The sequence below is a fragment of the Odontesthes bonariensis genome, chromosome 1 (assembly GCF_027942865.1).
Source record: "Odontesthes bonariensis isolate fOdoBon6 chromosome 1, fOdoBon6.hap1, whole genome shotgun sequence".
In the NCBI taxonomy this organism is placed as follows: Eukaryota; Metazoa; Chordata; class Actinopteri; order Atheriniformes; family Atherinopsidae; genus Odontesthes; species Odontesthes bonariensis.
The window spans coordinates 14,311,636-14,329,624 of NC_134506.1; the positions used below are offsets into that span (position 1 = coordinate 14,311,636).

The 17,989-nt window shown below is 39.3% G+C and overlaps 1 protein-coding gene across 1 annotated transcript; it reads left to right on the top strand.

The window, feature by feature from the left end:
- Positions 1-10,231: 10,231 nt before the first annotated feature.
- Positions 10,232-17,901, top strand: cops2 (COP9 signalosome subunit 2). Its single transcript, XM_075478183.1, has 13 exons — positions 10,232-10,376; positions 10,829-10,942; positions 11,046-11,123; positions 11,215-11,340; positions 11,433-11,522; positions 11,621-11,698; positions 12,119-12,293; positions 12,403-12,581; positions 14,319-14,371; positions 15,742-15,839; positions 15,945-16,027; positions 16,921-16,979; positions 17,364-17,901. Exons 1-13 carry the CDS (start codon positions 10,323-10,325, stop codon positions 17,506-17,508), a joined length of 1,332 nt encoding a protein of 443 aa, XP_075334298.1. The 5' UTR covers positions 10,232-10,322; the 3' UTR covers positions 17,509-17,901.
- Positions 17,902-17,989: the final 88 nt, after the last annotated feature.

The window sequence follows — 17,989 nt, forward strand, 5'->3', positions numbered from 1 at the left end:
GTGGCCTCCCAGTTCCAGTATGTGCATGTTCTCTCCAGGTACTCTGGTTTCCTCACTCAGTCCAAAAACATGCATGTTAGGCTAATTGCTGATTCTAAATAAGAGTGAGCGTGTGTGTGTGTTTGTTTTGTTTTTGTGTGGACTTGTGACCTACCAAGGGTGTACCCTGCTTCTTGCTCGATAGCAGATATACCCATGATCTTGAACATGTGATGGCCACACCTGCAGCCACACAGTCGGTAACCCCACACACCAACACTTTTTCATTCTGAGTTTACATATACACGCATACTGCAGCACAAATATATGGGTTGTTTAATTTCATTTGACAATATTGAAATACATTAGTTCTAATTGTAGCACGCACATTTAGTTAGCTTTTGTATGTTTAATTTTGTCAAATACTTAATTTGTTGTGCTTTCTTTTGCTGGTGCTGTGGGGGAGTACAGGCTCGTGTATACTTCGCAGCAGTGTGTCGCAGTGAGCTTGTCGCAGACACGACGCAGTTATTTTTGATTTATGCCTTGAAGCGCTGTCTGCGCTATGTTAATCCCACGCCACAACGCAAGAGGGACAATCACGAACAAGCTAGGATTGTGGGTGTTACGGTTACGGAGGTCATTCAACAACAATGGCGACTGGACGAATGCGCACTTTGATTGAGATGCAGCTGATCGATCTAGAAATAGAAGAAATATTGCTACTACTGGAGCTGGCAGAGAGGCGAAAGAATCGTCACGGTTAGCGTCACCATTAGCCGGTTAGCAAACCGGAAATACGCATAGTGTAGAGCGGATGTAGAGTTGACCAATCAGAGGCCTCCTTTCTCTCCTCCCTGCGGCGATGTCTGCGTAGGGGGCGGGGGCATGTCTGCGTTAACTGCGACACACACGCAGACGACCTGGTTTCCGACCATAAATCAGGCTTACCTTGGACTGCGCTGAAACAATGGACTCTGACTGGCCCACTCCAATCCCAGATTGACTGGCTGATACCATCTGGAGTTCCATGGAGGAAGACCATGGAGTCTTCATTCTAATTTTTGCATCAGTTCTCTTTGCTTTTGTGATTTGCTTATTTTGTTAACTTTGTTTAGTTATTAGTCATTTAAGTTGATTCTTAAGCTAACTGTGTTTAGTTACTTTTGTTAGTTAAATTTGTGTAGATGTTTCCCTTCCCTCTTCCTCAGTGTGTCAATATGGACTGATCAGCCAGTATTTAAGTCCCCTTTGTTTGTTGTGTGTCAGGTCAGTTTTGTTTGTTTTTGAGCTGTTAGTTTGAGGTTATGTTATGTTAAAACCTTGATTTTTGGCTTTGAGTTTAGTTTCTTCATTTGACCTCTTTTAAGGGCCCTGCAACTATTGTTTGAAGTTTGTTATTTTTTGGGGAATAAACCCATTTAAAAAAAAAAATTATTTCTGTGTCCTCATGCTTGACCGGCTGTTGTGAGGGCCCTCACAACATGGAAAATAAATTATCGAACAGACGGTGTTAAGTGTTGCAGTTTTGCATGAGTAACCTATGTTAATTCTTGCTGAATGCAATTTCACCTGCTCAACAGTCCACTGATTCTCCTCTTCTGGACTGAGACAGAGTGACTCAGAAACAGATTTGGACTGCAGACAGGTTGGTCAGATACGTGCACTTTGTGTCCATAGACTGTCCCGGGAAATTATGTCATCTTCATGGTATCATATGTCTCTCCAGAATTTCAATATACTGTACACTTACAATGGTACCTTAACACATCATCCATTCCACAGACACAGATGCATCTCGATACCATCACAAATACTGGCTTTTGCACCTGTCACACTGACAACAGCCTGGAAGGTATTTGTTGCTATTGGTTAGCTTGCTGAACCTGATCTCAGCTTTTCCCAAAAGCAGAATGCACTGTTTCTCTGTGCGACAGAGGTGAGCCCCTGCTCAGAGAACTCAATGCTGTTTCTGCATAGAGTTGATATATGGCCTCCTCCTTGGATAACATAGTTTCAGGTTACATTTGTAGATGGAGCAGGGGACTGCTTTAAGTGACAATGGTTTTCAATGGTCCAATATAGCCAATGTGGCTATACTTATGATGGCATCATGATGGTTTCTCATGCAGTGCTGCCTAAAGGGCTCGAAGTGGACACACCTCCAACAGTGGTGTCTGACCTTGGCCTTTACAGCATGGGATTTCTCTTGATTCCCAGAATATGTTCACAATATTTTGCACTGCAGATGTTGACAGACCAAAGTTCTTCGGTATCTTGCATCGACAAATTGAAATTGAAATTTGAAATAATCAGTGATTCTCTGACAGTGTTTGGGACAGAGTAGTGAGCCACAATCCATCCTTGCTTGATAAGACTTTGGTGAACACTCTTTTTATAACAACAAAAAGGGCATTGTCACTGACACCCTCGCCTATCACCGATTAATATGATTGTAGAATCATCCAGAATGCTGTTATCTGTGTCATTTATAAACATTTCTGTCTTTCTTTGCCTCTATTCCTATTTGTTCTTGGTGTGTTGCAGGCATCAGATTCTGTTTGTATTTAATGTATTTTCTAAATATAATGGAATTTGAAAGTAAAATCTTAAGTCTTAAGTTTTTTCTGTAGTTTGGAAAAGGTTCCAACCTCTCTGCAGATGAGGTTTGTACATACTTTTTTTTGTATAAATACCTAGGGTAAGCATAAATGTACAAGAGTTTTATGTTTTACTTTATCTCACTTTATTTTCAAATATTCTGCTAGTTAGTTTAGAATGTTTTAAAGATGGTTTTGCTCTCTTTTATATATTTTCATAATTTGCCGACATTTTCATTTTATGTACATTCTTCATGATATCAAGGCATAGCACAGTTTAACTGAACTTTGAGTCAAAGTCCATCACGAGGAACAACAGCTTCAGGACATTGAGCAACTCCTGTACTACGGTGGTTTTGGGTCAGCTGCTTCAGTTATTTTGTTTGAAATATGCAGAAGTGTGTTTTTGCCTCTCAAAGTGGACATACATTGAATTCACTTCTATTCCCATGTCACCATATGATATATCGAAAACTTTATAGCCAAGTGATTTCCACAGAAATAGAAAATACAGCTGTTCAGACTGTAAATCCTAAAGTTAAGAAATAGTCACTGGTAATTCAGTGTTGTCTCTTTCTTTCTGTTGTAAAATAAAAAGGTGCTATTTCACAATGTTTTTAATTTTAGTTGATGATATTCTCTGTAAATCAGAGGAGAAGAAAAGGAGTCCAGGCTGATCACAAGAGGCTATCTCCAATTATTATTGGACTGTAGGGTGATATTTTTTAAAATGTTAGATCATTAAATGAGATCATCTTAAAGTAATCATGCCTTGACAGCAATCATGAGAGATCCTCAGCAGTCTGCCTCTGACTCTCACGCTAGCATGCTGATTCATAGTTTTTATGTACTTTCATAATTGTTTGCCATTAGATAACAAGCAGGTACAAAAAGAATATCACGAGCAAATGATGAATAATTGACTCACTGAATGCAATGATTAAGAAACTTCATATCACATGTGACAGGTGATGAAGCCCCCTTCCCTCCTGCAGAGAGGCAAGTGCAGAGAAGTCTCCAATATGTTTTTATTCTTTTTCTTCATAGTCTGACCACCTGCAACTTGCATGTGTCATGCTTGTGCCAATTAAGACATAAAGTAAATGAAAGCCAGACTTGTGCTTTGGGGTCCAGAGGGTTGTAAGGCGGACGTGTAATGGGAAAGCAGCACACTCCCTCTGCACTGTACACAACAGTCATTAAGCAACCCATCTGCTCAATGCTTGCATGCTAAGCTGTAATTTTCAGGCTCTGCTGTGTGTGTGTCCATGTTTCTGTTTTAGTTTTTTTTTTTTTTTTGGTTGATGTTGTTTGCTGCATGTGTGTGTGTGAGTGTATGCGTTGGAGAATCCAGTGGTGGCAGACTTGAAGCGGCAAAGATGCGTGTGTGTGTGTGTGTGTGTCTGTGATTGTCTATTATCTGGATGTCATCACAACCACAAAAATCAGGGCCTGATAGTATCTTCCCCTTCCCCTGCTCCTATCCGCAGCCATAGTCACGAGAGCCAAGGGTCCCTTTGACCGCACACACACACACACACGCACACACACACACACACACACACACGCACAAACACACACACGCATAGACACTGCATCGTGCTTGCACATTTTGTAGGGTAAACATCTCCAGATTGGTGAAGTGGGATGGAATTCCCGCCTTTGTGGGAAATTTGCCCAGAACCATTTGTAAACCCTCTTCTCCGCCGCCTCCTAACTCTTTACAGATTGTAACTCTGGATTTCTATATTAGGTTACTTTGCTGAGGCTCTTGACCCTTCTTTCCAAAGGTTTTGACAGACCAAAAAAAAAAAGAAAAAAGAGTGCAGTGAGAAGATGCAATATCTCTTTCTGACTGAAACGTCATAGGTTTAGTCACATGTATTAATTTCCAGCATCTTTTAATAAATGTGCACCCTATACTATACTCTAGCGAGCTGCCTCTATGTAAGTATGTGGTAAGCAGCCTTAAGCATTATATAAACAGTTTGCAAGTCATATCTATATAATTCACATGAAAGTAATTTTAGTTTATTATGTTTTACAGGAAGGCAGTGAGTTTGCTCCAGAGGGAAACTTGACTGTTTCTCTTTACAAACAATCACATGAAAGAATTGGCTGATGGCCACACTTTCCTGTGGTCATGGCTCAACCTGAGCCATATGCCAAATTTAAATCAATAATAGATTGTGATATGTGGAATAATATTTGTTTTATTATACTTAGCACGAATCCTGTGCTCATAAAGATGGAATATTTTGGCAACTGAGGTTGAGAGCATAAAAACATCTGCACGTAAGGTGTCATCTGAGGATCCGAGGCAGCACTGGTCCTTGTATCTCAAACACTGGGCCTTCACTAAACCCCAGCGCTTGGTTTGGTCCATGTTACAGCTCCAGTTTTGCTTCAACACCTGCCATTTTCTGGGCTTTTCTCTGTTATTCAAACTTATCCATGATCAGCAGGCTCTGACTCATACTGTATGTAATCACAGAATGCTGAACAGTTATTTGTCCTTTTTATTCCCCTGCCTAAAACTTGTCAACCACAACATTAAGTTTTGTAGTTTATACATTCACTGCATGCACAGGGGAAAACAAATGTGCGTTTGATCATGCTTCTTGTTTAATGTCTCTGTTTATGATAATCTGAGATGCCTGGAATAATTTGGTGAGTTGACACTTGCCTCATAACAGCGGCCTGAGGGTTGACAGCTATGCGTGTCACCTTCACTGCAGCTCTTTATCTAATCTGAGCAGTGATCTTATCCTGTGTCAGAAATTGAAATCCAAAGAGGATCATTCATCTTCAGGGAAGTTGTGCAACATAGACAGATACAAACTAGATCAACACACTTACTTACCAACTAACACTTGTGCACCAACAGGCAGATGGTCATACACTTACATGGCCACTTGTTGTTGGAACATAAATAAGGCTTGAGCCAATGAAAGGCCATTAATAATCCACACTAGGATCAAGATGTATTCTTCCTACTTAGATGCCTTTCCAAGAACTGTAATATGGTTCCATTTAATTCACTAAGGGCAGAGATAAAGTTATCTCTCAGCAAGTACCCTGGCTCTATGTAATGGAAACTTACTATTTGTGAGTGACTGTTGGAAATTTCCCATGCCTTCCTGGTCTTAGATAACCGGTCTCGATGCAGTTTAAGAATGAACAAAGTAGATCCTGATGGATGAGTGTGAGGGCTTTTATCTGATCCAGGAGACGCTCATGTAATTTAGCTGCAGGAATCAGAGCCTGCGGTGGAGGCAACAGGTTCGACGCACAGGGCTACAACAGCCTCTGTGCCATATCTACAGTAAAGTTTCTCTCACTAACCATATTACTGCATAATTCCACCATTCAGCTGTGAACTATGGCAAAATGTAAAATCCTTGTCAACAAAATGTTTGAGATTTTTTATTGCTTTGTTCTTTGAGCACAGTTATACTTTGCAGCTCAGAGTTTAACACATTGTTGTGGTGGGAAAATCTGTTCCGCACACTGATTTTAATTTAATCCAGTTATGTTAAACTGTGTTACTCATTAAGCATTGGATCACATACAAGCAGTTACTCACATATCTCTAATCATGAATTATCAGCTTACAGAGACACACTGATTAAATCCATATCACTGCCAGTACGCGGCTTTTATTATTGACTATTCAGACCACAGTATGCAGTAAATAACTGAAAACAACACATTAGATTACACAGAGCCAAGACAAAACAAACACTAGAAAGCATATATTGTATGTTTCCAACTTTATTTTGCTGAGAATAAACTGCTTGATGAACCAGTCTAAAAACAGTGTAGACAGTGTAGTATAAACTACAATAAAGTATGCAAGATAAATATTATAGCTGCAGTTTTTCTTAGCTCGTTGAAATGTTTCTACAACAGAGAGTATTGTTGCACCTGTAATATTTCTCTCAGTCTTGTAAAGCCTGCTGTCATTTTCTTTCCCATGACAGCTGCAAACCAGCGAGAGGTGACAAACAATAGACTGTAAACCAGACCACATGGTGAAATTTGCATGAGAAAGACACCCAGAGGAAAACAGTAATCTAAAGATAGCAAACACGGCTGGCACTCCCAGAAATGGGTATGGCATGTGTATATTTACAGTAAATGCGAGCTCAAGACACATGAAACCCTTTTAACCGAGGGAAAGTTGTTTGCAAGTGGATGTTTTATTACTACGCCGCTGTCAGGTACTTTCACAGCCGTACCTCATCTGTGATCGGCTGTCAGCAAATGTGCATAAGTCATTCTGCTTACCCTGACAGGTCAGCACCATGACAACGGAAGGTAAGTTTACTGTCAGGGGCTCAGTCTGAAGATTTGACCCTGTTAATGAAAGCATCTAAAGAGTCAGAATGTACTCCTTTTGCTTTGTATAAATGTAAAGTATGAAACCATCAATCCCAATATTCATCAGTCTTGGCATTTGAAATATGTAAGGGTGCCTTAATATACACAATCTCATTGCAGAGGGGACAAACATACACAGATTGGACAGGACGAAAAGTGATACTCAGTATGTTACATAGCTTTGTCTTGCTTTCTTCATCATGGACCTGACCTAAAAGCTGGACTGGCCTTTGAACCACATCTGTTATATTTTTATCAGGAGAAGAAGACTGTAAAAACAGAAAAGCTTTTAACTGTTCGCCCATCATCCCATTGTTGGGGAGGAACTCACGTCAGTAAGATTTGCTGTTATGAAAAATAAGAAACTTAACAACAGCATTAGTACATTTTGTAGAAATGTATATGCAAGTTGAACTTCTCTGAAATTTTTAAAAGTTGGAGAATTGTTTGTTGACATTCATCTGCGCTGTCTTCCTGTAGTTCTGTCACAAATACAAGCCAAGAAATAGTACAAAACATTTAGTACCAAGAGCAATTCATGTTTACTTCATCACAGTGTAAAATAAGCGTATTTGACATGTTGAGTTCTAACCCCAAAACCTCTACCCAGATGACTTCAGTGAAGATCAGGCATGTCAAACCTAGTTATAAGTTACTCTGATCTCTGCACTGTGTACTAAATTATCTTGAGTACCTTGTTTTGTCCTAAGCCTACCCAAATTAAAGCAAATTTGTCCACTGGGTAGTATTTCTCAACTTCTATACATTCATAACACACACAAAATCCCAAACCCCCTTCAAGCCCAGACTATCAGAGCACATGCTGTACCACAGTTTGCTCGCGTGAGATGCAGGAGGAGTGCGTGTGGATGGCGGCAGTGACTGTTACTACCCTTGGAAGTTGGAGTTCATCTGGAATAACAGCCCCACATCATGGAGTTTGTTGCATAAAATTGAGACATGCTTCAACCTTCCTTGTTAAAATGAAAGCAAAAAAGAAAAAAGAAAAAGAAGAGTAAAACAAACATGCAAGATGCGTGACTGGCCAAAGTTGAGAAGGGAGAGCAGCTATGATGGCCTAAGGGTAGGCTGTGTAAGACCAACTTTGCAGAGTGTGATTTTGTGAGTGTTATTGTTAATGTACAAGTAATGATTTACTAGCTAGTTGGCAGCAGGACAGCAAGAGTTAGCAGCCTCATCTGAGCACTCAAAAGTAATGGCAATTAGAATATAAAAGCATTTGCCATGCTAGGAAATGTACACTGCATTTTGTTGTCAGATGCACAGTTAGAGATGATTAAATCCCACTGGATACTCAGAAGACAAGGGAATAATATTACTAAACTAATTTCATGAAATGATTCAAAAGCAAGTATCTGAAATAAGAGGAGCTGCTTTATAAGATTTACTGCCTCATATTTCGATCTCTACATAGTTCGTAGGGTTTCATGTTTGCGAATCACAAGTTTGTGTCAGATAAATACAGTATAGGTCTTTTGCACTACGTGGGTCCCTGATATGTAGCTGTCGGAGCATAATTAAGCCTGTGCTGAGAGGGTTCCTCTTTGCCTTTCAAATACAACCACAGCTGGGATGTGCACGCTTTTGTGGTTTTCACTGTGTAGAGATTTCAGCAGGGATAACAATGTATTTCAGGTATTTGAATAAGCCTTGTGCCATATAATTTGAGGAGGTTGTGTGGGCGTTGTGTGATTACAAATCGTGGCATATTAGCACCTACAGTATGTGTCTTTTGTCTCAGAACCCCAGCTTTTCTGACATTGATTCTTTATGCCATTACTGTTGATGCCAACCCATGCAATTAATGAAATGCTGACAGACACAACACACACCACTGCCGCTAGCATTATACATCTCATGAATGCAGCGATCGGGTGTGCATCAGCAGTATCATGTCACCACAATGAACAAACACTGACAAACACATCACTAGTCTGTGGTTTTTGCTTTATCCTGGTTTCCATGTAAAGCTGGTTGACAGCCACTGCATGACATTATGTAAAATAATACAATAACCCTGTCAGAGAAAACATGAAAGATAACATTGCTGCGGAAAGTGCGCTGTCTGTTACACATTTATACACACACACACTTGCACAAGTAATATTATTCTAGACATTCTTTTTGCTTATACGGTAACTCATTCTGTGAATACATTCATCCCCCTACTATTGGTGTTAGTGATTTGTGTCTGGATACCGTAAATATTATGGCCAAGCTGAACTGTGAGTCTTTGATAATATAATCATTCATATGGTCCAAAGTTGAATTAATCCCAGGGTGAGGCAGAGGGGTTGTTGATGGGATTCTGCCAACAGTCTCTCTATGTGGCAGCCAACGCTGTCGAGAAGTCACGAAATCCATTTGACATAAACCTGATTCACCAGGCTGACTAAAATCTGACACACACAATTGGAGTTTATGAAATATTTTCAGTGGTGGGAATTACCAAAGTACATATCTCCAAGAATTCTATATAAGTACAACGCTGTACCTTTACAATTAATGAATAGATATGTAAGTAGACTATGGTTCCCACCATAATTTATATCACTAAAAGTTACTAGTGGCACTATGACCCAACAACAAATGTAAGTTATAAAAAGTACAGATGAACTTTAATCATAATTCATGTTTAAGTTGTTTTGTTTTACTTGAAAATGAAACCCAAAGTGCTTTAAAGACTAAAAACAAAACTTAAAAAGTACACATGCAAAAGCTATTTGAAAGAAAGAGTAAAAGTTAGATCAAATTAGGAAAACAGCTGTGCAGTAGAATGGACAGAGGAGCCAAATGTTTCACGACTGGATCATTATTGATGTATACATTATTATTTAATTTAAACTACTTTATGTTCAAATCTATTACACTGAATAATGTGCTCTAAACTGATAGTGTGGTATCTGAATCTTGAGAGTAAACACCTATATGTTTTTCATTAGTATGGTGGAGTAAAAATTGACAAATTTTAAAGAAAATGTAGTAGAGCAGAAATATGAAATGTCATTGAATCAAAAATATAATGTCTCAAATTTAGGTACAATACTTAAGTAAACTCAGGCAAATAATTACCAACACTGAGCGCGTGTTTAATACTACTGATTGTACAATACACTGGAAAGAGAGAGAAAAAAACATGTTAAAACCTTGTCTTGTTACAACACAGAAGACAAGAAGATTCTATTTACAGGTTGTATCAAACGCGATCTAATAGCGCCATCTACGGAGGGAAATATGTCCCTGCGTCCTACCGCACCGACTCACCACTTCACCGCTGCAAAACACTGCACAGGCCGAGCTACTGATTGTCTCTGAATAACGACAAGGAACACCATCAAGATGTCTGACATGGAAGATGATTTTATGTGCGATGATGAAGAAGATTACGACCTGGTATTTACAACTGATATGACTTGGCTTACTTGTAAACTTTAGACGTTTGTCCGCTGAGCGTTGACAGTTAAGTACCGATAGCACGGGTTAGCTAACATTAGCTCTTTAGTTAGCCTGTTTGCTAATATCAAGCTGTCAAGGTAATAACGTTAGCTTCATAGCCGGCTAGGGATTGTTGCTAGAAGCTATTTTACAGCTAAGTAATGTTAACAGTAAACTTAACGGATATCTAGCTTTGTGTGCACGGGTTTCAATGTATTTAAATTGCTTTCTCTGAGTTACATTTCAAGCCATGGCGTGGGCTAACTTAACGTTAGCTCATGAGTCATATCTGCAGAATAACATTAAATCTGCCATGCTTGGCTTGAAGTTAGCTATCTGAGAGTTTCTAGCAAACGTGCAACTAAGATGTTGTGACTTCAACATTGACATGTTTGTATTGTCTAACTTAGGAATACTCAGAGGACAGTAATTCAGAGCCAAATGTGGACCTGGAGAACCAGTACTACAACTCCAAAGCTTTGAAGGAGGACGATCCCAAAGCAGCGCTCAGCAGTTTCCAGAAGGTGGAGTTGCACTCCATGAAAATGATCTGTTCTGCGTGGTTTTCGGTGTATCTTATCACTTATAAGCGCAATATTCACTGACCTCTCTTGATTTCATGTTTAGGTATTGGAACTAGAGGGAGAGAAAGGTGAATGGGGATTCAAAGCACTTAAACAGATGATCAAAATCAACTTTAAGCTGGTATGCTATGTAAACACATGCAATACTTTCTTTCACCTTTCTCGTCAAATCTGACTTATTGATTTTGGTTTCCTGTTTCTCAATTCTACAGACCAATTTCCCAGAGATGATGAATAGGTACAAGCAGCTCCTTACATATATCAGAAGTGCTGTCACCAGGAACTACTCAGAGAAGTCCATCAACTCCATTCTCGACTACATATCTACCTCCAAACAGGTATGGAATGCAAGTAAAAGATCCATATGTTGTTTTCTTCTTATAATGTTATAAATCAGCGCCTTTTTGAAAATCGCCAACTATGTTAACAGATGGACCTGCTACAAGAGTTCTACGAAACCACACTGGAGGCTTTGAAAGATGCAAAAAACGACAGATTGTGGTTCAAAACCAACACAAAGGTATACAGAGATACCTGAATTTAAGGTCGTTTTGCATGATTATTGATGGGCACTCTGATATCTTTTTCTTTTTTTTTTTTATGGTTAATTTCCTTTAGTTGGGGAAGCTGTATTTGGAGAGAGAAGAGTATGGAAAACTGCAAAAGATCCTTCGGCAACTTCACCAGTCATGTCAGGTAATGAATCCCTTTAATCTGTGCTTTTTAGTATTGAATCATTCCTGTATCACTAGAGATGTGCAGGAAATTGTGTGGACAATTTCTCAGACTTTTTGAGCAGTTGCATGTTCATACACCCCTGTGCAGTGGAGATACACAGATGGTAGAGCCTGGCCTTGGCATAGGTGGTCATCTTCTATTCTCGTGTTTTAATGTTCTTTGGCAAGACTGGGAGCCCCACATAGCCCCTGATATGCTCATTGTGTATTCTAGAGGTGAGGAAAAAGTGCTAAATGTAGAGTGTTAAAATGTATAAAAAGAAGTGCTGCATAAGTGTGTGAATGGGAACACCCAAACCTAAAATACAGTTTAATGGTGCTATAAAAGTGTGGCATATGTAGTGCTGTATGTAATATTTCTCACATTTATCAACTGTAGACAGATGATGGAGAGGATGACCTGAAGAAAGGAACACAGCTGCTGGAGATCTACGCTTTAGAAATCCAAATGTACACTGCACAGAAAAACAACAAGAAGTTGAAAGCGTTGTATGAGCAGTCACTTCACATTAAATCAGCCATTCCTCATCCACTCATAATGGGAGTTATCAGAGGTAATATTATTGATATTATTGGAGCAGTAGTTTGTCTGAGATGTGTCTGTCACATTGTGTGGGCCCAAAGCTGTTTGCTGAGTAACCTGTTCTTGTTTGATCCTTCTAGAGTGTGGAGGAAAGATGCATCTGAGAGAAGGTGAGTTTGAGAAAGCTCACACAGACTTCTTTGAGGCCTTTAAGAACTACGATGAATCCGGAAGCCCAAGAAGGACGACATGCCTGAAGTACCTGGTCTTAGCAAACATGCTGATGAAGTCAGGAATAAACCCCTTTGACTCTCAAGAGGTATGGAAGCAATTTTCACTATGTTAGATTTGAGCTTTTGGTAAACGGGCATATACTTTAACCAAGATTGCAACCAGGAGCGAGGCTGGCTGCTTTCAGTCATTTAAAATTTTTGTTAGAGCACAGCTCAAAACTTTAAAAAAAAATTTTTTAATCAGATTGATTTGTTTGAATACAACCAAATTTCCAGAAAAGTTGGCATGCCCTGTAAACTATAGATAAAAACAAAATGCAATGATTTGCAAAACCGATATTTCATTCACAATAAAATACAAAAAGACATCTCTGTGAACACGGGATACGGCCGAAAAACAAAATTCGATAAAAAAAAATTTCATAATTAAAAACAGTCATAATTCCGTCCGGGAAATCACTGCATGGGCTCAGGAACACTTCCAGAAGTCATTGTCCTGTAAACCATGCCATCCACAAATGCAGGTTAAGCTTTAGTCATGCCAAGTAGAAGCCATATGTGAACATAATCTACATTTATGTGCTGAGGCAAAGTTTAAAACTGCTCTGTGGGCAGACAAATTGAAACTTGAAATTGTTTTTTTTATTTTTGGATGGGGGTGCATTAGTAGCCTGATTAACATAGACTTTCAAATCTCTTCGAGATTCTGGTCTGACCAAGACCATAACGAATACGATTCGAAATGGCCTGGTCAACCCGCCTCCCTCGGGTTGCTACTGGTTGTGGCCAGAAAAGGCTGTGCCTAAGCTTAAGCCAATCACACCACTCTTTCCTCTGACGTATGATTTAGCTACCAGCGGGGCTAACTGGTAGATTAAACTCTTACCAAAGCCAGTAGGGAGCAAGGCGAAAACGTCTTTCCTGTCAAGAAATGATTCAAGGGCTGTTCTTTGCTCGATTTTTAACGAGAATCTCCCGTCGAACACTTTCATTACAGCATCTACAGCAGTGTCAAAAGCTTGACGCTGCTCCATGTTGATATTGAATGAAGCGCTTCCGTGTACAATCCATGGGTTGAGTGGCAGTTCAACCACGTCACTACCTTGAACACGCCTCTACCCTGGGCCGTTGGCGCTGCTCAAAGTTGATTGCTTCCCGACAAAGTGGGTGGAGTTCCCATTTTTTCGGGAACTCGAATCCACCTGAATGAGCAGTTTGCCTGAGTAAGTGTAGCAGAGCCGAAGGTGTTGCGTCACTGCGAGGGCAGAGCCTGGGTAGTGCATTAGTGCCTGTGGACCTTCTGAAAAGGCACCGTCGGTGCTGAGAGGCAGATGCAGATTTTAGAGCAGCATCCACACAATGTGTTTTGCACGCATGTTTTGCATATTTCAGACAAATACAAAGCTCAACCACAACAGCATGGCTTTGTAGTAGTAGAGTGACCTGCCTACTGTCCAGACTTTTCACCAACTGAAAATATTCAGAGCCTTGAAACTCAAAATGTAGACAGAAGAAGATCCAGGACTGGATGTTTGCAGGCAGTTGTTAAAAGAAGAGAGGATGCTACACAGGTGACATGTTGCTGCCATTGAATTCGGGATGAGTTGATATTTTTTATGAAATAGTAAAACGTCTCACCTCTAAAATGTTTTATTGTGAATAAAATATTGGTATATGAGATTTTTCAAATGAATGTATTTGGTTTTTATTTACATTTTGCACAGCGTCTCCACCTTTTTGGAATTGGGGTTGTGTACTCGGTGACAAACACTACAGCGGTTTAACTTCATCTCTTCTTTGTTTTTTGTTTTTTTTCTCCAAAGGCCAAACCATACAAAAATGACCCTGAGATCCTAGCGATGACCAACTTAGTAAGGTAAGTGCCAATGTGTGTTTAAATGTTACCAAAAAAAGAAGAAAAGTGTTGCTTACAGGTTGTAAATTGCGCCGCTGATTTATTCCCGCTGTGGATGAAAAGTGTAATGCACACCAGTCTGCTTGCAGTACCTGAAGACCAGGTCCACGCCTACTTTTGTCTGGGACTTGGTGTTTAGTTTTGCACTACAAAATTCACCATGGTGTCTTTTGCATTGCTCTACATTGTGTTGACTCGTGTTGTATTAACTAAAACTCTGTTGCGATGGGTAGTATTTGTAGTTTTTTGACATGTATCTTGAATAAGCTGGATTTTTATTTTATTTTATTTTTTATTTTTTTTGGATGGTGACGCACATTCCCCGTGTAGAGTTGTTAAGGAGGCGTGGCATATTATCACCAGTTCATCGTACTTTATACCTTAAAGCTGCAGTCGGCAGGTTTTCAAAATTGCGAGTCTAAAGTCGGAAAATTCGAACTGATACAACTTTCAGGTCCCTCCCCCAACCTCTAACAAGCTCCGAATCGCCCCCCCAAACCCCTCCCCCTCTGTGGACGAGGTTGTGCACGTGAGTTCACACCAGTGTGAGCGCACACAAGCTGGGGCAGACTCACACTCAGCAGCGTGTGCACAAGCTGTGATTGACAGGTAGGATTCCTCCACCCTAACTTGATTGGTTAAAAACAGCCGGGAGCGCTCGGTTTTTGCAAGCATGATTACAGGCTTCAGAGGGAGCTACAGATTTCGTTATTTTTCCTAAACAGCCTATTTAATATTCTACTTCCAGAATCCCATGACAGTTCAAGCTAATATGACTAAAAAAAAGTTGCCGACCGCAGCTTTAATTTCCCAGTGCAAGAAAGTTGGTGAGATATGATAATTGCATAGTTACTTCTCATATCCAGATCTGTTTAATGTGTGTTTTTGAGCTGTTGCACACTTTTTAAAACAAATGTGAGCAGTTCACTTGGTACACAGCGAAACGGTATTAATATTAATGGCCATGATATCATTTATTACAGTTGGCTAAATGGGTGAACACATTTCAAAGAATTATTTTAAATCACTATGAACCTCAAATTACTTTTGTCTTGGCTCGTGCTTTCACTGATCTTTTGCTTCTTTTGTTCCCTTATTTACATGTATATGAGGCGCTGGCTGTGGTTGCTTATGTTCCCTGCATATATTTATGATTTTTATTAAGTAAACAAGAAACTAAGAACGCACACCCAAGTCTGTCGCAAGAATGGTGTTTAGAAGAACGCGCAATGTTTTGGAATGTGTTTGATGGCGATCAGGATGAGAGTTTTTTTTTTTTTTTTACACACAATGTATATCGTAAAACAACGATGACTGTTTTCCTTTTTCAGCGCCTACCAGAACAATGACATCACCGAATTTGAGAAAATCCTGAAAACAAATCACAGTAATATAATGGACGACCCCTTCATTAGAGAGCACATAGAGGGTGAGTGGTGACCGTGACTTCAGTCCAGATATGTTGGGGAAACATTAGGATTTCATTTCTTTTCCATTAAGTGTAGCCTATTGATTATGTGATCATGTCTTTCAGAGCTTCTACGTAACATTAGAACTCAAGTGCTTATCAAACTCATCAAACCATACACAAGAATACACATCCCTTTCATTTCTAAGGTGAGTCGAACGTATCACAAAGTCTCCCATGAGGTGACTGAACTGTCATCTTTCCTCTTTTATCACATTGTCTTGAACAGTTCTCAGATGAACGTTAGTGCTCGTGGTTCGAGTTTGTATATTAATTTGAAATAATGTAATTATTTATACTTTGACTCATGAATGCTAAACGTTTCTCTGTCAGGATATTAGAATTAAAGCCGAGCTTATGTTAAACTTATTCATCTTTTTGTACAGTAATTATTTTGAATGTACTTTTTATGTCTTTAAAACTTTTGCTCCATTGCTGTTTGGCAATTTTTTTTCATGTCTAATAAGCTTTGCTCATCTTTTGGGTTTAGTTTTATTTTTGCTCCATGCTTTTAAGCTGTCCTTTTTGTGCTGTAAAGCGCTTTGGGTTGCACTTGATCTAATAAAGTGGAACATAAACAAAGTTCAGTTGAGTAGTAATATTGCAGTTGGCTGTTTTTTGATCGATCGATTAGCATTCTGCTTGTAAATAACGCTCTTTTCCCCATTCTGTTTTTTACTTGTTAAACTTTTTTTTTTTTTTTAACTGAATTTGTCTTTTTCTTATAGGGAAATTTATATACATCTTATTTTTTCAATGTCACAAAGTAACTACAGAAAAGAAACATAAAGGACAGCATTTACATGCTGAAGATTGAGTGAGATTACTTTAGTAATAAACAAACTCGTCAACAGCTGATGGTGTCTTAATGCTTTTTCATTCCAGTCTTTGCCTTAAATAGAATTTACATGGTAGTTTGCATTGGATGGGATTTGTTCCACGGGTTTATAAAACATTTGCAGTCATTCGCAGTGGAATTACTGTGAAACTACACTGCACTAAATTCCGTGCGTCCTTAAATGTCTTTTCCTGTGTGTTTCAGGAGCTGAACATTGACGTGTGTGACGTGGAGAGTTTGTTGGTGCAGTGTATCTTGGACAAGTATGTCTCTCTCGCGTATGCTGAGACGTTGACAAAGACAAACGCTTCCCTTCTTGTACATGGCAGTAGTTCCCCATAGTTTGCATCTTTTGGCCTTGAAGGGGGTCATGCAGAATGAGCTGAACTTCAGCTGTGTCTTTTGCTTGATTGATAGCGATCTGTCCTGTTCTATCCGTAGTGTTACGTAAATGACTGAGGAAGTAGGAAGTGAAAACACTTACTGTAATGTTCTTTTAAAACATGCCATTTATATCTTTCTTTGTCTTTGCAGTGTTGTGCATATCTGATCTTCTGGCAAAATAATGGAAATTAGATTGACTTTTGATGTTCCAGATGTGAATAATTTTTCTAAAAACTTATCTTTTTTTTTTTTTTTTTTTTCAGCACAATCCATGGACGAATCGACCAGGTCAACCAGCTACTAGAACTGGACTACCAGAAAAGAGGTGGAGCCCGCTACACTGCGTTAGACAAATGGACAAATCAGTTGAACTCCTTGAACCAAGCCATTGTTAGCAAACTCACATGATGGCACTTCAATTCAAGAGACAAAGAAAACGGCATGTTCGCAGACATCCACGAAGTATACTCCTGTGCTTCTTCAAGTATATCTGGCCAGATGAGATGCACACCACGTTTTAAGAATGCGTCAGTTTCAAGAAGACTCAAAGAACCCCAAGAACATGTTAAATTTTTTTTATTATTTCTTTTTTTTTCTCCCTTTCCTGATGAGAAGAAATCACTGACACTGTTTTTTTTGTTTTTCTTGTTGATTGGCAGATTCTTCCATGTGCAGCAGACAAAAGCTTCAGTTGTTCAAAAAAAAAAAAAAAGTCCAAATGTGTATGAAAGCGTAAACACGGTATTTTAATGTATACTGTTGCCTGTTGGTAATAAACAGATGTCTCTCAGCACTAACAGAGCTGCCTTTGACTAGTCATGGGCTGAATATGGAAGATAGTTGGTGTTATTATTATTATTAGTGGAAGTCGTAGCAGTATTTTCTCTCT